General features: G+C 30.9%; 1 protein-coding gene across 1 annotated transcript in view; it reads right to left on the reverse strand.

Annotated features, from left to right (window-relative positions):
• LOC129223206 (GTPase-activating Rap/Ran-GAP domain-like protein 3) overlaps positions 1-23,413 on the reverse strand; it is a 199,000-nt gene that overhangs the window by 105,171 nt on the left and 70,416 nt on the right. The window contains exons 5-7 of the mRNA XM_054857773.1: positions 20,595-20,713; positions 17,915-17,979; positions 14,979-15,045 (exon numbers count right to left, since the gene is read on the reverse strand). Of these exons, the coding sequence (XP_054713748.1) occupies positions 14,979-15,045; positions 17,915-17,979; positions 20,595-20,713 (251 nt within the window). The remainder of the gene's footprint in view (positions 1-14,978; positions 15,046-17,914; positions 17,980-20,594; positions 20,714-23,413) is intronic.

A 23,413-nucleotide genomic window follows, 5' to 3' on the forward strand; every position in this document is an offset into this window, starting at 1 on the left:
ATTGTAGGCACCGAATCGGCAGTTGCCTACAGCATACTACTAAACGTAAGGCACCAATAATACTTTCCCACTTTCACAGATGTTCCCAATAAGACATAATCGTTTTTAAGATAAAACTTCAAGTTACTGGAGCTAAACCATAATCCTCATCGGGCTAACCTTTGTCAGTTGTCTTTGTTTTCTTTCATTCAATACGTATAGCCAGCCACACTGTTAAGAAAAATGATCCTGAAATTTTTCGGTGATAATTACTGGCATCCATGTTGGCAGTAACTTTTACCGTAAAATCCAATTTTACTGTAAAATTTTACGGTCAAATAAACGAGAGTTAAAAATCTCAACATGCGATCAGTAGGTCCGAACTCGGGACGTAGTGGCAGGTGCCTTTGCTGATCACTATACCAGATGTGATACATCATGTGAGGGAAAATACGATGTTATCTGCTTCGACTGTAAGTCACGTGGTGTATCAATTGGCGCTGCAATTGTTTAATTTTTTTTTCAATTTACTGTTTTTTTTTTTTTTTTTTGTACTGTAAACTTTCCATTTTTCAGTAATACCATGAAAAGTTCCTGAATTTTTAACAGTGCACAATTTAAAGTTTGGATAATAGACAACAAACGTACTCTTGTATCGAAGAATTTCAACAAGTAAACTAAGTTTTGCTGTTTGTTAAGACCTTTGTATTATCATTAACGTAACCTAAATAAATTGAAATCAAAAAAATTATACCTCAAGTTTCTCAAAAATAATTCAGAGATTGAACATAGCAGCTACAAAGTTTATATTTTGACGGATAAGTTTTATATTTTTACCGATATTTGTTTTCTTAAATTTGATAGGTATCGAAAAATTATGGACAAAATTGTATCCTTTTTTTCAACGCACTCGCCTATGTATATTTTTTCCAAAGCTACTTCATTGAATGTTTAGTTTAAATAATAAGTAGGGGAATGAGGGGCAGACTGAAATGATTTATTCTGTTTTTTTGCATCACCTATCTGGTACTATTTTAACCATGTAGTATCACATGCATTCTATTCCAGTCAAGGAAATTTATCTTTGAAGATCAAAACATTAGGTTAGTATAAAGCAGTTTTGAAAAATTGATTCTTATATTTTAATACTTTGTGGTAAGTCAAATATTATTTTTGTTATTAAAAATGATCCAGTTTTTTATGATAAAATTTTAATTATTATTTGAGATCTATCAATATTCGATGCAGTATTTATTTATTTAAAATTGAGCTCATTTAAAAAAAATATTTTGTTCAATTTCTTGTCCAAGTGCATGCGAGACAATGGATGGTGCAAAGTGAAATAGTTCATTTCGCTTACTTATTCAATTTTAACAAGTCCCTAACGTGTTAACTTGACAATTAATTTATTCACATTCCTTCCTTTAATAATTCTTTTATTTATTCATTTTTGACAATTTTTTTATCCATTCAATTTTTTATCTACTCACTTTTCTTTATTAATTATGTTATTCATTTATTCGTTTATTCATTCCTTGTTGATCAATTTCTTCATTAATTATTTTATGTTCTTATTCATTTGATCAAAATTATTTTTAGTAATCGTATAAAAACTATTTCATTACAAAAATGCTATATTTTCACGTTGTCCCATGAAAAAAATGAAAATTTTCCACTTTTTTTGAAGGTACAAATATACTTCCAAAAAGTAAAAATGAATTTCAATGTAAGCTTCATTACAAAATGTATTGTTATCTCTTTATGTACCCTAATTTTCAAAAACAATTTTCCAATTTGTTTATTTCGGAAAAGTAAGTTATCATATCTGTTTCACTTTGCCCCATTCTCCCCTACATTTTTCAAATATTTCAAAGATTTTTCAAATTGTTCCTTATGTTTCAATCTCGACGGGATTATAGAAGTTTCGTAAACATTTTCTAAACGGGATTAAATAATTAGTTCAAGCAGCAAATAATCCTTTATTAACTGAAATTAGATCTATACAGTGTTTTAAGGATTAGAAACAATGAATACAAATTTGCAGCGTTAATTTAGAGTATTTCTCTACTTAGGACGAACAGCTAAATCGAAACAAAATAACTTGTAATTTCTTTTTTACTAGATTAATAGTTAAAGAGAAATCTATTCATACTTTGAAATGTTTTATTTTCTGACTCTTTTCGTCGAAGTTAATTCCTTTATTCCTACTTACAAATTAATTTGATAACGGTACAAACAAAGTGCTGATCCCCTCCTTTTTGAAAATAAAGAACGTATACAGTTTATTAGTGCTCTCCACGGAAGAATATATATATTTCTCGTTCTTTTCATCTGTAAGGTGGAATAAGTAAGTATAAATTTAATACATGTTTCTTCAATGTAATGCGTTTTTTAAAATTTAATGTTCTGTGGAAACGTGTACCACAAATAAAAAAGTTGGGAAACTGTTACATGTTCAGTAAAAATATAAGTATGGAACAATGTCTTTTACTATATTAAGAAGAATAAAAAAAAAAATATATATACGACTAATTAGTCGTTTTTTTATATGAGTGGCTTCTATTTATGACTAAATAAGGCATTGTTAGGTTTACTGAGAGTATTTTCTATGCATCTGTCTTATTGAACTAGATTTTCCTATGAATAAAGTTCCTACAATATGAAAAAAAAAAAAACTTCGTTACAAACTTTTGGCATTTTTCAACTGAGTTCACGGCTTCTGGTTCTGAAGAACCCTGGAATCTTAGGAAGCAATCTAACCTTGTGTGACACAAATTACACTCCAGAAATCCCAACTCCCTGTCCATTCTTGTGCTGCAAAATGATCCTACTCTAGGGAATTCGTTAGTATATTTTCTTTTTCCTTCTTTTTTTTTTTGACCAAACATTTTGTCTTCTTTGAGATTGGCTGATTAGATTCTCTTGTTGAAGATAATCCCGGAAAAAAAGCTTTGTCGATGCTTCTTCTCGATTATTCTGAGTTGATTGGATGATGGAAGACAAAACTTTATAGGATGATTATTCTTCTCATGATAATTGCTTTTGTACATATAACTAGTCAAATACAAGCTTAATTAATTATACTAAATTAAAGCTGTAAAGCACTTAAAAAGCAAGTTAGGCGTTAATCAACATAGATAAAGATCTTTTTTTAATAATTTTTTTCTTAAATGTAGACGCATTATTTTGATCACACATACTTGGAAATATAAAAACAACGATATTTTTATTTTGTTCTTATACACCCATCCCTCCAAACAGCATTTATACATTACTAGTGGACCCGCACGGCTTTGCCCGTAGTAGAAAATTAAAAGATCATTTGGATCGCCTATATATTTACAATTAATGGATGACGAAATTCTCGCCAATTGGCTATGTTCATTCGGTTTCCCATTCCACGTCATGATAATTTCGTAATTTACTCGTCCATCTTATGATAATTTTGCTCCGGAAAATGTTCTCAAAATCGAAATAGAAAAAGAACAAAATCGAATTTTCGAAAGATCGCTTCGAGGTGCACTCTAGGGTGGGTCGAAAAAAACGTTTTTTTTCTTTTTCGAAACGCTATACCGCGAAAAACTTGTCCCTAGGGTAGGTAAGTAAAATGCAGATTGAACAGAGAAAAAAAAATGAGTCCCCAGCTAGCGCATGGTACTTGAAATTTCGATTTTTTTCGAAAATCAAGTCATTTTACAAATTTTTTGTAGTACTTATCCGATAATATTTTATAGTGCTGTAGTGAAAATCCTTTATTAAAATGGTTGACAAACACATAAAAAATGTTTTCTGGTCATTATTTTTCAATTTGAGGTAGCGCAAAAGACTCCAAAATCGGTAAGTTATTGCATTTCATACGCGCGGTAATAGGGAAGTTGCAACCTTTTAAATGTTCATATTTTGGCTATTGCATATTGTTAATTGACCCTCAAAACTAAAAAATTCACCATCGCCGAATTTTAAAACACCGTGGTTGATTTTTAATGAATTTTTAAAAATCCACGCGCAGAAGTGCGCTCTTCTAAAACGTCACGAGCCTACGTCACAGGGCGCGAATGGGCAGCCTTCCGCCGAAGATCCCTTGTTTTCGCTAGGGACATTTTGAGCGCGCTGATATTTTTATTTTTTAGAAATTCAATAATCCTTTTGAACACACTATGGAGGCCGGATTCGTTAAAGCACAATCTAAATAATCTTCCTCAAATAATATCAATGGTGATATTCGAATATTTCCGAGAGGATGAGAGGTTTAATGTTCCAGAAACGCGAGGAGTTTAATGCGAGGAGATAAGCCTTTTACGTTTCATCTTCGAAGTCGAATGCACGTTCTTCGGTTTCTCCCTTGACATGGGAACCGATTCGCTAGCGTTTCTCTCCTATCGGACGTCACTTCCTATGCCATCTGACGTCACAGGCGCTTGAACTTTAAAAATTAATTTAAAAAAAACTACTTATCGTATCGCAAAAATTTTTTCACCTATGATGTTCATACATGTTACTCTATCATATAAAAATAAAATTGAAAAATCGAAAACTTCCCTATTCTGGTCTGGCACGTCGCCCTGCGTATAACAGCCATTATTGTTTCATTGTTCTGTTCACCTCTCCCCCTTTTAAGATATCAAGCTTTTCACCACACTTCCCACAATGCATTGTGTGCACGCTCGCCGTACCATTCTGTGACCTCTCCGGCCGGGGGTCGGTTTGAACTTTGACCCATATAGTGACGGTAAGGTTCCAACTGGCCCAAACTGTCAAACACATCAAGATAAGCTTGACACGGGGCGAACACCTCCATCCTAATAAAGAGATCTGAAAGTCTGAGCCACTGCATCGCCATCTTTGCCCACTGTCTAAAATAAACTTTTTTGGCGATCCCTAAATATCGATAAATGCCAATACATAGTGGAAGGATTGCTTGCCATGGAGGTAGGAATACAGGGGGGAACATGCCGTGTTATCTACTCCTATTGTCCAGTTAGAAGTACACTGTGAGTGAGTGGAGGCCATGTTGAGTGGTGAGAAAGGGGGAAAAGACTCGTATTACTATGGCGAAAATTTCGCGTGTTTTACTTTTCTCGCTCAAATTGATAATGAAAGTATTGATTGCCTACATAGGAAATAAAAAGAAGGGAAAACAATTTTATTTTAAGCTTTAAATTTACAAATAATAAACTAATAGCATAATTAATGCCTTAAGTGAATTAAAATTATTTTAGTGACAAATTAATTATCAACTGATTAGAAATGCTATTTTTTTTTCAATAAAGCGCACTGATTTTCCCATAGAGAAGGTTACAAAATTATCGAAATTATCAAAACTTTGCAGTTTATGTCCAGACTATAAAATTAGATTACAGCACAATGAAAAAAAGCAGCTAGAAATCAACAAGGATAAATAAAGGAAAAACATAAACGAAAAACTTATTTTGATAAAGTTACAAGAATGAGGTTAAAAATAAAATAAAAGTAACAAACTTTAGATTAGTTTTTAAAAAAACAATCCCGTGTAAATAAATGTTAAATAGCATAAAATTCTAAACAACTTCTTGAAAACCTATCCACCCAGTTCTTTGAATTTTGATGATTCATTCTTTCTTTCTTTATTATTATTATTTTAGAGATACTACACAGAATACTTGGTATTCGGTATACTGTATATCGGCAGACAAACCGATTATTTGTTTTGGCAGAGTAAGGGAATGTGGGACAAAGTGAAATGGTTAAGCTGACTGAGCTTTTTCAAAATGAACAAATTGGAAATTTAGAACAGTTAGTAATCTAACGTTGTGAAGCACAAAAATTGCAAAATTATTGCAGACACGTGTTTCGGTGTTACAAGGAACACCTTTTTCAATGCTAAGAAATGTGAGCTTCTGGATGAAAAGAGTGAAAAATGAAATATGTTTGAAATAAAATATTTTCTATTGGATTATAAAAAATATTTTTGATCAAAGGAATCAGTAAATAGAAGGTTGAATGAATAAATGAAAAGATGCTAAAAGAAATAAACGAATAATTAATTAAATAAATTAATTAATGTATGGGGATAAATAAACGAGTGAGTAAAACAGTGAATGAATAAGGAAATAAGTGTATGAATGAATAAATAATTGAATTACTAAATTAAGGTATGTTAATAAAGTAATTAATAAAATGCGTAAAAGATTTAATAAATGATTGAATAATTAAACGAAAATAATTTTTCACTTTTCCCGCATGTACTTGTCTGATTGTGCAAAATAATTAAAATATTAATAGACTTAATATTAACTAAATAAATGTTGCATCGAATATAAGGTCTCAATTAATATTTCAAATGATAATTACAAGAAATGTATCATTTAATAATACCTAGCATAATTTTCGACTTACAATAAAATATTACAATATGAGAATCATTTTTCGAAAATTGCTTGTGTTATCACATTCTATGATTTTCAGAGTTATTTTTTTCTTAGCTAGAATAGGCTACATTTTTTACTACATAGTTAAAATATTACTAGATAGGTGGCGCTAACAGCATAGTAAATATTTCACCATTTCACTTTGCCCCGCTTATTCACTTTGTCCCACATTCCCCTCCCCTACTTCAACATTCGACAACCGCATAGTGAACAAATTTAAAACTTCGAAAATTCCCAAAGAAACATTTTTTATGCAATGAATGAAAGTATCAGTATAATGCCATGTCAGAATATTAATTAAAATTCTTACTTATTATTTTTTTCTCATTTAAATTAATTTAAAAGTTTAAAAAATAATGCTTAGACCTTAAATTTAAATCTTGTTGCTTTTCAATGTTTATTAAATTTCTGACACATTACATTAGTTTTACTATTATAAACTAATATGACACTATAAATAGAAAAAAATTTATAATGTTAATTTGTAAAAAATGTAAAACATTAATTTATTGCTAGTTTACATTAACTGCTACTTTTTTTACATTAAATCATGGATGTAATGTAAAAAGAAAAGCACTTGCATTTTAAATTTTGTAGCATTTTAATTTCTAATTTTTACACCTTATGAAATATTAAATATTGATTAAAAACACAACCTATTAAGAATTAGTCTTTGTAATCAAAGTTTAATTTGAACTTAATAACAAAAAATGAAAGCATTTGACAATGTTTCAAACTTTATTTCACAGTTTTATCGATAGAATTGCTTATAAGTTACCGATGAGTATCAGCAAATCACCTCAATAAATTCTAATTTGTAATGATATTTTAAGCAACTGGGGGTTTGTATTTGTGAGTAAGATAAATGCAGGATTATTTATGACACAAATATATATTATGACACAGCAAATTAATTCTTTTCAATTATTTTAAAGCATGGGATTTTAAAGTATTCTTACTTATAAAATCCGAACCATTGGAAAACTTGATATTCAAGTTTAGTTTCCAACGTTGTATGCATCTTAGGTTAGCAATGAAATACAAGCTAAATTTTCATAAAAAGGAATTAGTATTTCAATCTATGTTTTGAGGTTTTCCCTCTTCCCATTAGGGGGAGTGGATTGAAAAAAAAAATAATAATAAATAAATAGATTTAAAAAAATCTAGGAGTCGGAGTCGGCAATTTTCAATCCGACTCCGCAGCCCTGGTTCAAGCGAACCTTTTGAAAGCGATTTGTCAAAAATCGCTTTTGAAAAATGCGATTAATAACAGATTTTTTTTTAAATGCTAAGCACTTTTCATAATGCACTCAAAAGGACAAAATAACTTTTCCGGGTCAGAAAAGACAATTTAAGTATCCGTGTAGTTTTCCATTATTCTAAGAAAAAGGCTTCACAAACGAAGAGAAGTAAGACTCAAGTCATATAGAGAATGTTTTATCATTTTCTAGCTTTCAATCATAAATTTGAGGGTTGAAACATGCATATTTTTCTTAATGGGAAAGTGAAATGACTTGAGCGCGCTTTTCTTCGTTAGTAAAGTCTTTATACTTTGTCCTTTCTTATATAATTGCCTTTCTGAACCAAAAAAGTTTTTTTGTCCTTTTGAGTGCATCATGTGAAGTACTTAGTATTTTTTTTTTTTTAAATCCGTATTTTGAAGATTTTCGTTTTTAAATAAAATTTTTATTTAGCGTTAAGTTGTACCTTAAGATTAAACAAATCATTTAGTGAAATTCCGAAGTCTCGAAGTGGTCTAGTTGCTGAGATATAAGCAAAAGAATGGTTCATAACATACGTTTTGTGATAAAGAACCTAGTATCTCTCTTTACTTCTCCCTGTTATCGATTATTGGCATAGATGAGGATAAAAACTCTAAAAAAGCAACGACAGTGAATAAATTTCTTTCTTGCTCCAGTGAAACCTTGATTCAAAATAGTCATTAAAATTACTATTAACAATACTATTGCAAGGCAACAAAATTTGTAAGAATGGGTTTTATATTCAAATATTTAATGGGGAAAGTGCATGAAATTTGCTGTTTTCCATCGTAACCGAAAAAATAATTTTATTTTAGAATTTTAATTTTTCAGCGTTAAGCTGTACCTTTAAATTAAGCAAATCATTAAGTGAAATCCCAAAATCCCAAAGTGGTTTAGTTGCTGAGATATAAGCGAAAGCAGGCCTCAGATTTTTCCGTGGCAACCAGGCCAAGTAATAAAAGTGCTTAATAAAAATGGAGGTTATTTATCCAATTTTTAATTTAAATACGCTGGAGTTTGTTGCTTGAAATTTGATGATGTTGCTAAAAAATAAGTTTTAACATACTTTTTGTGTATTTCCTGAAAATAATTGAACTCAGCGAGCATGACCAGTTTTAGTTTTTAGTATGGCCCTGGCCCGTAACTCAGGGGCGTGCACAGGGCGGGGGGGGGACTAGAGATTTTTAAAAGGGGGTTGAGATATATTTAGCACCATAAGAGTTAACAATATTTAAGGGGGGACCGTAAAAGTCATGTGTGACGGACCCATATATTTCTGTGTATGGCGCAACCATTACTAAGCTAAAGTGACCATAACTGGTAACTGGTCGAACCAGTGCATTTCAATTTATATCAGAAAAATGTATGAATCGTTGTTGAAAATTAATGAAAATTTCACAGCTCTAAGAGTGCAAAGCTCTAATACCATGAGAACTAGTTTTTACCAAGAACCAGAACTGTAACATCACAGTTCAAAAACAATCTAAGTTTAAAAAAAAACCCTAAACCGTGCCCATAGTTAGTCATTTAATGTAACGCAATTCTCCTGATTTTTTCATTTTTATTTTGTCTATTATATGCTAATAATGACCTCTCCGAAAGTGGAAGCTGGAGCTGCTTTAATGAGTGGGAGAGAAAGTGTTTTGTTTGAAAAAAGTTACTATATGTTTGAAAAAAAAAATGGCATTTGAACCCATGCACCCCACCAATTTTTGCCCTTGTGCAAAAATATAAATAAAATTATTGAGATTCATACAATGTAAGTGCGGCTTACTAAACGCCTGTGTTTATAAATTAATACGAGTTGTAAACTTATTTCTGCACATTCTACAAAAAGTACAGTACAATTTTTTTTAAGATCATTTTTTCTTTTTACTGAATTTTTAAAAAAAATCAAACACAAATAAGGGATTTTTGCAGAGGTGTTCATCGCTAAACGCAGAAGTATTCTCTGCTACATTCAAAAGTAAATATTTTGATCCGATCTGCTAATAATACTGAACTTTATTTGGAACTTAGAAGCATATGAGATGAGAAACGCGGTTTTCGAGATGAAAATATATTTTAAAGTTAGTTGGCAAAGTCGTCAAATACGACCCCCCCCCCTCTCGTCCTCCGCTGAATTTTGCTTAAATGCACAACTGATTATGTGCATAATACTAATTATCAATTATTACAAACTAATTATCAATTATTTACAACTGTTATTCAGAAAAATTTAGAGAAAATAGCTTCCAAGTTCCTGATCAATCATTCAATGAACGCTAAAATTAGCTATTTTAAAAAAGCGATTATTTGCTCTTTTTTAACAAAATATTATTTATCGGTTTTAATAAAGTAGATTATTATTTAAATTAGCATTTGATTTTTTAGTTTGAACAAATCATTAATAAAGTCATTATACTTAATTTTTCAGTTGAAAATAAGCTATAAATATTTATTATTTTCCTCAGAATTAATTAATATATTTTATTACTAGGGTGTTTTTTTAATTAATTGAAGACGCCGGTTTTCCCTGGAACTGGATGCCTGAGTCGAATGTTATTTCTAGTCTGCTACCCTGACGGTTGCTCTCAATGAACTTTCCCATTTTGCATAGGCACGTGCAACTAGTTTCACCACGTGGAACTTTTCAAAAGGACCCCCTCTCCCCCCCCCCAATCCCAAATGGTGCTATCCCGGTTGCTCTCTTCTATACCACGTTGAACTTTTCAATGGCAACCCACGTCCTGAACTCCGAATGGTGCTAAAAATTGCTCCAAGCTAAGGCGCCAGATTGTTAAGCTTAGAAATTTACTCTTCAAAACAGCCTTGAATGTCCGAGCACCTAAGCCCCTCCCTTCAAACCCTACGTAGAGTTGGAAGACACCCGATTGGTCAATCGTGTTTCCGGTCAGTTGGGCGGAAGCCCCCGTGGAGAAATTTTTGAACCAAATGGGAGAACACCATAGTGACTGGTGTTTTAGGGTTTACTGTGCTCTCTTATTGCATTGTATGATGAATGTTTCAAAGAAGTTAACTCGAAGTGAGTTTGAGTGTCCTGTATTTGGTCCTCCGAAAGACTTGCCTTTGAATAAGCTTCCTACGTATGAAGACGTTCTTCGGTGCTGTTTCAATGAACAATATAATATCGCCTTAGAGACTAATAAGACTGTTAGTTTTTCCCAAGTTGCGAATATTGTAGCTCCTAAAGTGAAAGCTTTATATGATAAAGCTTCAATACCGATTGTGACAACTTACAGAATTGTTCAATTAATAAATTCCTATCATGACAGTTACCGCAAATTAATGAAATCATTTAAACGAGATAAAGAGAAAGAATCCTTTAAAAAGCAAGTTGATGAATTCAAGAGAAAAACACTGTTTCTCTTTGACATGGCCTCATGTAAGTGCGTAATGAAATACTCTTGCAACTGTCAAAAAGTTCCTGAGGTATGTAAATGTCCCATATTAATTTCCTGTGCATGTGAAAAAGCTAAAAAAATACCCACACTTGAGCTGAAATTCATGTATTTTCAAAGAAATATTGGAGAAGGTAAAATCGGAGGTGTTGATGTTACAGAAACAAAAAAGAAAAACTAAAAGACATAAAAGAAAATTAACTGAACAAAGAAAATCTCAAATTCAGCTGAGGATACTTGACTACACCTTCCTTTAAGATGCTATTAAATGCAATGATTTACCGTTTTTTAAATTTTTTGCGCTAAAGTAATTTCAAAAAATTTGACCAGTTAACATGTTTTTTGTGTTTTTCAACCTTTGTAGCAAAGGATTTTCACTATAGCAGAATAAAATATTATTGGATGAGTATAGCAAAAAAATTTGTAAAATGCCTTGATTTTCGAAAAAAAATCGAAATTTTTAGTATTATGCGCTAGCTGGGGACTCAGTTTTTTTCTCTCTTTAATCTGCATCTTACTTACATACCCTAGGGGCAAGTTTTCCGTGGTATAGCGTTTCGAAAAAGAAAAAAAAAAATTCGACCCACCCTAGTGCACACTCCCATGCTACAAACTAACTTTGTGCCAAATTTCATGAAAATCGGCCGAACGGTCTAGGTGCTATGCGCGTCACAGAGATCCAGACATCCTGACAGAAAGACTTTGAGCTTTATTATTAGTAAAGATTATACACCCATCCCCCCCAAATAGCATTTATATATTATTACAATATCATTTCTAGAGAATTTGTACAATAAACATTTTAATTTACCTGCATTGTACTTTTGTATTGTATCTAGCATTTTTGAGTAATCTTATGCTGTTGCCTACTGGGGATACTAAATCTTACCTGGTCATCCATTAACACTAAAAATTATCAAATTGAATTCAAGAAAATTGCCAAGTTTCTCAATACGTATTTTTTTTTTCATTAGAGACATTGGACAAAAGACTTCGTTGGATGTCTTTTTTTTAATCCCCAAGTTCAATTATTTTGCATTGAAAACGGGGTTCCGTGTAACCCCAAAACACGTGTATGCAGTTATTAGAACTTTTGTGCTTTTATACGCTGTTATTTCTTGTATTTTATAAAGTTATAAGGTTGAAAAAAAAAACTTAACTGAATCTTGATTTTATTTGTCGTTCCACTATACCTTCAGAATCTACATAATTAAGATACCTACAGTATTGATTTATTTTTCTTTGATATTAAGTTGTTATACATTAGTTTAGTTGTTATACATTAGAATCTTTTAAATGTGAAAGAAATATAGAGATATATACATATTCAGTGTTGAGTTAATACCTTTTAAGTTCAGGGAAATCTAGTTTTTAGTTTAATTTCATTATTTTTTAGAGCAAGAAAGATCGCAACACAGATGAAGAGCCGAATGTTTCTAAATTTGTTTTTTTCTTCTTTTAAATAATATCCAAGTTTCCTAAAATACCAAAGAAAAACAAATAATATTTAAACTGCATACATCCTTTTTTAGTTTTCATATTTACTTGTATCTTCATTTACAAGGTTATTACGTTTAAAATCATTTTTTTCCCAAACACTAAAAGCAAATATTTAATTAAAATAATGATCCTCCTATGATCAAAATATTGAAAAGTAACACCATCATATTTTTTACACGTTGATACATAATCTTCTGCTGCTATTTGAATGAATTTTGAGAAAATAACTGAATTTTCAAGGAGAGAGGCGTTTAATTATGTCTAAGCTCTTTGTTTATCACATTTCGTACTCCCAATTAGTTTGCTTTACAAAATGAAGACTCTTTTATACGCTAATCCTCAAAAATGTGAGACGACTAAGAATTTATTTCTGAAAGACGCGCACGTCAAAAGAGACCGATACAAGAAGGATTTCTCTTATTTCATCATTCAAAGCATTTTAATTAATTTCACGATGTACTGATCAGGTAGTATAAATTGATTGAGTAAATGATGGCAGAAAAGCTACTGTTTCTAAAGAGCACAGAGTGCAATTAATTACTTTTTAATTGAAAGATAATTGATGCTTTCTTAGTGTAAAACTTGGTTTAGTATGTAGGAAACTTTATATTGCTAAGAGATAGATTGCTTCCTACGAGTGAAAAATTCCTTTTAGGTCCAGATAGTGTAAAATTGTTTCCAATTCGTAACATAATTTGGTAAAATTCGATTTGTTTTTATTTTGGGCATTTATAACGTAAGATATTTAAAAAATTATGATTAGTAAAACTTTGGAATTAAAAAAAAACATATATTTAGTCTTATTATAAATTACTATTTAAAACTTGTTAACGAGATGGGATGGGCAAAAGAATTGAAAAAAGGGAAGATGTTTGTCATCCAATCAACAAGCCACATGAGTGAGGTGATTTAAGGTCCATACTATACGACTGAATTACGCTAAGTAATGTATAGGTACGGCAGAGATGGATCCTTATTCTTTAATGTAAAGTTGCCATCGGTAAGGTTTCGGGATTTTTCAAAGATAATATTCTGGTTTAAAGTTGTAGCTAGTGACCGAAATAGTATATGGGGTGATTATAAAGTCTTGCGTTGGTAAGGACAATTCATTGAAACAAGAACAACTACTTAAGACGTATGTATATACAGGTAGTTATCAAAATAATGGAAACACCTTTGAATAAAAGTGACATTTTTGAAGTCGCTTCGTAAGTGATAAAGAATAAAACTAGATGTATTTTTTTATAGAAATAGCAATGTATATATACTGGTAGTATTTGATGGTTTAACGGAAGATATGGAAGTCTTAGATTTTTTTCAAGTGCGTGATGTGTCGGACCTCTCAAATTTTTAAAGAGGCCAAATTGTTGGAGCGCGTCTAGCTGGAGCAAGTGTAGCTGAAACATCTCAACCTTTTGGCGTTTCTAGAGGTACAGTATCTAAAGTCATGGCAGAATACACACAGTGCAGTAAGACAAGCTGGGCAAAGCAAAATAGTGGACGGAAAGAGAAACTCGAGGAACGAAAACGACGGGTATTGAAATGAATTATAATGTATAAAAAGCGAACAACAGCAGCAAAAGTGACCACAGAACTCAATCACCATCTGGATTCACCAGTGTAAGTGATTAAAGTTAGAATGTCACCTTAATAAACAGAACATTTACGGTAGAGTTCATTCACGAAGGATTTTCCAACTGGTTCCATTATTTTGATAACTACTTGTATCTTTATAATTGGTATTTATTAAATAAAATTGTTTTCTCCGTTGGTACATTATTAGCTAAAGGCATGCAGATGGCACTAGCATTGAAAACTCAAAATGTCGTTCATGAAAGAATCTCATAAAGTGTTCTGGAAACATTCGCTCTTGAAATTCGTGTTTTTGTATCCGCATACAAATCATGAGAGCTGAGAAGCTGCAGCATCCCGGTTATGTTTCGGTTTAATTTACAAATGGTGATCTGCTCTGGCCATCGTACTTCTTGAATGACCTTGCCCCTGCTTTTTCCCAATGGATTCTGATCTCGATACTGTCTCCATAAGTTGCAAAAACTTGTGCAACTCTCTAACTTGTGCAACTCGTTAAGTATTCGACGTACAAGATGTGCATATTTGTCTCCAAGCAGTGGTTTTATATTTCGTTTATTTCTTTACAAAAGATTCCACAAAACATACGAATTCTCTTAAGTTTGAATACTAATTAAATTTCTCGAAAGTCGTCTGGTACGAAAAGGCAGCCTAACTGATAGGCATGCATTTATCGTAACTTTACATAACCTCATTTTTTTTCAGTTTTCTAACACAATAGTATAATTATTGCGGCTTTACACTACACTGAAAGGAACTCTGCTATTACAGAGTCATCCAACATTTGTGCTTTGAATATTTTAGGAACGTTAAATAGTTATCTTAAGATTGAATATTACCTTTTGAACTTCTGGTGAAAAAATTTCTTTTGGTCCTTTTTCTATTTTATCCATATTTTGAAAATTGCTGAAAATACGTGAAATACTTCATTAAATGCTTGAAAAAGTTATACTCACTTAAAAATAATAATGAACTTACAGTAAAAAATCCAAAAAGGAAATAAAATTAAACTTTCATATCATTGACAAATTCGGAAGATAGTGAAGTTTCAAAGATGCAGAAGAAAAGAGATCAAATTATTAATCTCTACAATGAAATTTAAAGAAAACATGATGCATTTTCATAGATTTTAATAAAACATTGTGAAAAATAACTTTATTAAAGAATTCAATTAACTCATTGAAGGATTTTTCATTATATGTTTTAAAATGAACGCAATTTTGTTATTCTTTTAATAGAAGGTATTGTGAAAATATTTTACTTAGGTATATAAATTTTTCATCCTATACCGTACCTACCTATTGTATACCGAAAACAATAGGTAATTCAATCAATTTAAAATACTTTAGCAATAACTATTCTAATGCGATTGTAAATTTCTTTCATTTGTCTGTTTTCAACTGAAATAATAATAATAATAAAAATAAAAAAGAGATATCACCATCAATGATGTATTCTGAGTTTAATTGAAATAATCCACTCAATGTGAAGAAGTAATTATTTTGGATACTTTTGTATCATATTTCAATTTGTCCTGTTGTGTTTAATAAATCTTTTGTTTGATTACGGAATATTTTTCAAAGAGATAAACTGAGCACAAAATACACTTTCAAATTTTATTGTTTAATTTTATTATGCATTTCAAGCCAAATGCAAAAGTTTACTATGCATTTGAGTTATTTTAACAGATAAAAAAATAAAATCAATTTTCAAGTCATGTCTTTTAATGTCTAGAATTTCATTTAGAAACTAAACACACAACTTTTTGATATTGCTCACAGAATAACGTGAACACTTTAATTTACAACTGGCCGTCTACCCGACCAATCGATTTGCTAATAATGTATTAACAGCAACACACTAAGGTCAAAATTTTCAACAGTTAAATTTCAAATAAATGAGAGATTCAAACAATAGTATGATTTTAAATTTTTGTAATTAAAAAAAAAAACACGTGTTGATGCATGTTCTCTACAAGGTTTCATTAAAAGTGCGATAGCTTATCTTTTTACAGCCCAAAAATGTTGACCAACCTCTGAAGATGATAATTTTTTTTCTTTGTAAAAATATACTGAAACATAGGTTAAACTTCATTCAAACACTCTGTTTTCTTTCGCATTTTAAACAGCTTCAATTGATACTAGAATGATAGCCTAGCAGCGAAGAGAATAAAAATCAAAACAAAGAATTCGGAGAAAACTAGTGCAAATGGTCGAAGAAACTCTTTTATATTGTGGCGAAATAATGAACTAGTTGCCCTGGTGAAAGCTTGATTTGAACATTGCACGGATTTTTATAGACGTGAGTAGATATTGCTTGTTATTTTGAATCGCTTGCAAAGAATTGCTTGCAGAGCCATAATGGAATCTGAGAAGACAATGATCATTGTATGCTCAAAGACCTGGGGATCAGTGTAAATGGTCAGTGCTTTTATGCTCGCTGCATGCTTACAAGCTTTAAAGGGTCGCTCCGACCTTACACTTGTGATTTGTTTCTTCGTTTTGCTAATAGCAGCAAAGAAAACTCCAGATTTCATTTTTATGGTTCCGTCGAATGATACTCTTGTGCAAGCCTGTATAATTTTTATCCACGAGTATTAATAAATCGTCTTGATCAAAGGATTTTTTAGAACGACATTTCCTTTCAGAATTTTCTCCAGGCCCATAGAAACGATTTTTTTAAACAAAACACCACTCAATTTTAGGCGGTGAAACCGTCATAAATCAATTTGGAAAACTTTTGTTCATTACTGACCGAAATATGGACCCTTGGAAAAAGGCCATTTTTTACTCATTTCGACCATCATGGATCTGTCACTGCTGTTCAAAATTTCAATAACTTTACAAATTGTAGTTAAGGTTCAACAATTGATGCAGTGAGAAGCAAAGGGGTACAAATACACATTTTTAAGTTTTGAAGAAATTACAGAAATGAACAAAACCTTTGCTCTTTGTTGATATTAGAATGTGTAGACGAACCTGAAAACGAAAATGAAAACATATTTTTAAAGAGGGCATGTTTAAACGAACCCCTCTTCTGATCCTTCAAACGTCAATGCCACGGCTAAAGAGAGACACTTATCACCTCCGAGAAATTTTACCACATCAGTAAGAATTCAGAAATAAAGAATTAGAAAAATGGTTCTATCAAGAACCGGAGTAGACAACAAAGATAGCAAGAAAATAATATAGAAGTGTTTTGACATGGAGTTACCGTAAACCGGTATCACTAGTTGCCTTAACATCTTAGCTTTTCTGCATAAAATCTGAGTGTCTTTTGGCACGTAAAAAGGCCTTTGTGAAGAGCGCATAGAAAATTCGGCATCAGATGGCGTAAGTGAATACGATCAAAACTCATCATGAAAAATACGCTTTCATCACATAAGTTAAAATATAAAGCAATGTCTAAAAATAGGAAATAATCCCAAACTATAATGAAAATTGAAAAGTTTAATATTTGGAAAACAGAAGCAGCTTCGTATACTCAAATTTGTATATAATTAAAACATATAGGAAAAGAAAATAATGAAGTAAAATATCTTGGAAATATTAATATGTTTCCAGGCTCCTGAATCTTTCAAAGACTGAAATTGTGCTCAATTACCTTTTTCTAACGGAAAAATCTTCATAAAAATATAAGGAACTAAAGTTACAGCAGCTCCTTAAATTAAAAAAATAATAATATATTTGTTTAAAGCACATATTTTTGCTATTGCATCTGCATGTAATATTATTGTAAAACTTTAGCTTTTTTATGTTGGTTTAAAAGTTCTTACCTTAATATTGATTTTACTGTTAGCGGCTTTCCAGGTGAATGAGAAAGGCAGATTTTTTGTGCTCCCTAAGTAAAAAAATAATTATACATACAATAAACATGTAACTATACATGTGAATGAACAAAGGTTTGCAATATTGTTGCAAAATGCAATACATTTATGCGTTTGGTTGTTAAATAATTAGTTTTTGAAAACAGTTGTAGTAAATCATGACTGTTTAAACTATTTTTCTACAAAAAATGCACACTTCGTCGGGTATATTCATTTTTTTCATAACACATCAATTTCTTAAAATAGCCGTTTCAATGTCCCCATATTCCCTTTCATTTTTCAATAAATTGTATTCATTTATATTATGAATAGCTTTGTTTCGTTTGTCATTTTAAGTTAAAAAACGGCTGAAATACGCGTTAAAAAACTTTAATTACATGACAATTGTGTATTTTATTAGAATAAAATTCACAATTTAATTTTCAATTTGCCGATTGCAGAGACAGGATTGCATTCAACACAGAATATATTTCGTTATTTATCAAAGAAAAAAAGACATTGCGTGCTTAATCTTTGTCATGCATCGAAAGTTTATGGATTATAGGAATGTTTTATACAATCTATAAAGTATAACTCACAAAAACTAAAAGATCTTGCGCAACGTTAATAGTTACAGAAGTTAACTATTGCATTTTCTCATAGTGCATTCAATGACGTTTTTATGCTAAAAAAGTGTTCAAATAGGAAATTAAAAAGGAACAAGAAGTTCCGTCCAGACCTAAATGAGCCTATTTTCCCGTTTACAAATATTGACTCTCTAGCGCCTGATAAATATTCTCTTAACTAGCTAAGAGTGCAAAATATGTTAAGCATACCTTTTAAGCATTTAAAGCCCAGATCCCTAAAAACAAAATATGCCTATATCATCTGATGAAATAGTTACGTGAAAAATAAATAAACCAACAAATAAAGTAAAAGAAGTTTTAAACGATGTACTCAATAAATTTTTCCATTAAAAATTTCTTTCATCGCTTACAATAAATAAATAAATAAATAAATAAATAAAAATAAATGAATAAATAAAATAAATGTAAATAAAATAAACAAAATAAAATGCAAATCAAAATACGTATATTTTATGTTAATGAACCCGTTTATAGATATTTTTCGTGAATATAAAGCGCCTCGAACATTATTTCCCCCTTTGCCAAAGACTTAAATATATCAATGAAGATACTTAAGAAAATAAATAAATAAAAAAAAATAAATAAAGCTCTCTCAAGCTAACAATTTTACTCAGTAATTAAATCTTTTGCATATTTCTTTTTTTTATCTGTTGAAAATAAAGCAATCGAATTTTCATTTTTTACCGTTGCCAAAATTAAACGTAATTAAATTAAACTTTATAATTAAAATAATAAAAGAATTATATCAATAATCATTATTCCATAGTAAACACCAGTGCTTATAGGATTTAAAATCAAAATTATTTTGAAGCAAAAGAGTCGAGACTGAAGGCTTTAATATTCAAGAAATCGGAATCGGTCATTTCCCCACCGACTTCACAGCCCTGGCAAAAATATATGCGCTTTGAATTCATTTGATTTTGATTCATTCATATTTATCTCAGACATGCATTAATAATAAGTCTACAAGTAAGGTCTTTTGATTCTTATTAGAAAAGCTTTTTTCTCATTTCTTGAAACCAAAAATTAAGAAAATATTCGAAATCTGCATAATTTTTTTCAACTTCTTTTTTTCCAAAACTAATTCTTTGGGTTGTTGGCTCCTTAGATAAAACTATTTGAAAATATCCTGCTCGCATTGATGTTCAAAGTTTATGAACTTAAAAAAAAAATCCATTAAAATACTCGAAGCAAGGAATAATTTTTTAACATGATCTTCGTTAAAGCTTTTACCAAAAAAAATTAGTTTAAAGCAAATCCGCCTTTAAGTTCGAATTCCATATTTGCCTTAAATTCCCCGTAAACGTGAATGTAATTTTTTAAATTGCGCATTTTAAAAATTCATATTTGAGCATGCGGTTCGTCAAGAGTTTTTTTCCAACAAAGGTTATTTCAATGAAATTTGTCTTTAAGTTTGGGATTTGCATTGGTCTTAATTTTTTTTTGTAGGCAGTAATGTTAAAGATTTTTAAACTGTTCGAATTTGAACGAAATATTTTTTAAATAATAAAAAGAAAGGAATACTGGGAATAAAGTGTCCTCGTGGAGATCTATGGAACGAAAAAAACATTGTTTAAGCCTAACTTTCCTTGGAAAGAGTTTCAAGGGCGGGCGAGGAGCCACACAGACTGACTGAAAAAATGACAGATAGACAGATCGAGAGACCGATAGACAAACATGTCCCACATCAAAATATTCTATGTTCCAATTTTTATTTTCGCAATATTTATTTAATTATTATTTTTTAAATTCTAGTTTGAATATTTTCTTACAATATTTTTATGATGTATTAAGCCACTTTTCATGTATTTATTCATTTATTTTTACTTTAGGAGCCAAATTAGATTTAGATCTAGGCCAAAAGACGAAAGCTTTATTTTTTTGTGTTAACTGTTTCAAGAAAAAGGAAAATAATAATAATGAAAAGTAAAAAATTACTCCTACGTAGTAGTGATGTATTTTTCCTGTCAAGTATTACGTTCAAAAATAATTTTATTACTCACCGTCTTTCGCCATAAAATGGCTCGATATTGCTGGACACCTTGTGCATTGGCATCTGTGAGTACTACCGATAGGAAGAAAGGTGTCTTTTCCGAATCTGCTCCAACGTAATTTTGATGCACTGAAAATATATTATATCACATATAAACAACGTCAACAATAACTGCACCTGCTAACTTGAAAAAATAAATAAATAAATAAATAAATAAAATAACACAATATAACTAGATAAAGAACGAAGTTCATTTATGCGTTTAAAAATAAATAATCTCAATCCATTAATACGGATGAGAAAAATTGCAAAGTAAATATCTGCGCTTTATTCCCAAAAATGAAGTCCCCAAAAAGCGTCTGTGTGTTTGAACTCGCAAAATTCAAGAACTACCCGGTCGATTGCGCTGAAATTTTCACAGTTTGTTCCTTTGAGTCCTGAGAAGGTTTGCAGAACAGTTCGAAAACAACTCTATGAATAGTTCTTTTTTTATTCCAATTTACTTCCAATTTTCACATAAATTCCCAATATGGGGGTGAAAAATTACTCGCAAATAGTAATATTACATATCGTTAGAAAGGGTAGAATTTTCCGCGTTTTACGCAATTTGTTTCAATGCTCTAACTTTATTATGGCGGGAGTTATTTGCGTTTTTGGCTCGAATTTTTAAGGCGCTAGAAAAAGCAACCTTTTTTACTCCCGATCTAACTTGACCTATGGTCGAAAAAATAAGCTTTTATCTCGAAAGGAAAAAAAGTTACAAGCCTTTTTAAATCAAGTTTAAGAAATCTCGATTCCATTCAAATTGTGAACCATTTTCTTTCGCATTTTAATTCCTTAAACTTATTTCATTTTGTGTTTCCACGGTTACGTATTTTAAATCCATCTTTTTGGATTTAATTTCTTAAAAGTATTTAAATATTGTCGTCATTGTTTGGAAAGGAAATCATGATGTTTTTTTAATTTATTTTTTACGCCTGATTGTTGAATATACGTCACTTGACACAATTTTTATTTTCAAGGTGGACCGGGCAAAGCTGGGCAACGCAGCTGGTATTTGAATACAAGGAGCCATTAGATATCGTAATATAAAGTATCAATGTTCAAAAAAGATTTTATTTACAAAAAAAAAAAAATTGTAAGCTTTGCCCGCAACATATACGTAGGCTGTTCAACAAGTAATAAGGCTAATTTTATTGCCGCGAAACCACTCATCGAAATGTTAATTTCTTTGGCATGAAAAAAGTCTGTTGTCTGCATTAACAAAAGCTACCGATACTTGGTACGTACAGACTCATATTCCTGAGTATCACGTGATTGAATTGAAGCTTGTTGGCGAGCGCAAGCAAGATATAAGACGAATTTTATTGCCGCGAAACCACTCATCGGAATGTTAATTTCTGTGGCATGAAAAATGTCTGTTGTCTGTATTAATAAAAGCTACCAATAGTTGGCGTGTACAGACCCATGTTCCTGAGTATCACGTGATTGAATTGAAGCATGTTGGCGGGCGCCTACAAGAGGCAGCCAGTTGTCAAAACGAACAAAGTAATGCGATTCAAGTTTGTTCTCGTCTGCAAAAATCAGCATCGGAGATAGTTGATATGTCGTTTTCAACGATGAAGCAATGTTTAGACTCGGGTACTTTTTACTGACATAAATCTTTTAAGGAAGGCCGGCAAACTTTGGAAAATATTGAACGCGAGAGACCACCTTCACAGAGACAATGATTAACACAACTGCTATTATCATCAAGGGGAATCACAATTATTTTGCACCAGTGATTTCTGGCTGTTTCCTGAACTTAAGAAAACATTACGAGGCAAACATTTTGAAAGCAACAAAGCATGTTTAAATTCTTTGAAGGCGGTTTTGAACAAGGTCTCACAAACTTATCGTTTACAAGTTTTTAAGAAGTTGACAGAACGTGGGAATAAATGCATTTAGTCCCGCAGAATTTTTTTTTTTTTTTTTAAAGCATTTAAATTACGACGATTAACGTTTTTCTGTATTTTTAATGAATTAAGTTTTATTACTTATTGAACAGCCCTCGTACAAACCGTTATTTTTTAAATAGAAATAATTTTTTTTCTAAATTTGATACTTCATATTATTTCACACAATGGCTGCGTATATACAAACACATAAAAATTAAAAACAAAAGTTTAAAATTTCGGGGATAAAGTGCAAATATATATGCAAAAATATTACATTCCGGCAAAATTGATTAATCAAATAATCAAAAGTTTGCTCAGGGCATATTGTTTGGCAAGTAAATAAATAAATAAAGTACGGGGCGCTTATAGTTATCTATTTCCTTTCACAGGTAAATAGTCTAAAGTTCATCTCATAAATAAAAGCTCACAAATTTAAAAAAAAAAATAAGCAGCTGAACATCCATCCTTAAACTTCAATGTAGATTGAGCCCTAATATTTCCCCCCCCCCCCCAAAAAAAAAGTTTCAGTTAATTAAAAAATACTTATGTGCTTGTAGATTATACCAAGTTCAAGTTCACTTAGAACAGATAATAGAAGATTTGTTATACTTTGGTTGTCTTTCTTAAATCCCTTACTTTAATAAAACATAATAAAGAGTTTCCCTAGTGGTACAAAAAAAAGTTTTAAAAATCATCAAAAATTTAATTTTTTTCGATTTTTTTGCAGTCATTATTAAAATTAAAGTGATGTTCTGACTTGTTTTAATGGACTTTATTTTTTAAAACCTAGTAAAATACTCAAAAATTGCATAGCGTGCGATTTCAAGGAAAGGGGAAGAACTATTTTTAATTATTTTGCCCTATAAACGTTTCTTTAATAAGTTAAAAGTTG

Source organism: Uloborus diversus, chromosome 5 (assembly GCF_026930045.1).
Source record: "Uloborus diversus isolate 005 chromosome 5, Udiv.v.3.1, whole genome shotgun sequence".
Taxonomy (NCBI): domain Eukaryota; kingdom Metazoa; phylum Arthropoda; class Arachnida; order Araneae; family Uloboridae; genus Uloborus; species Uloborus diversus.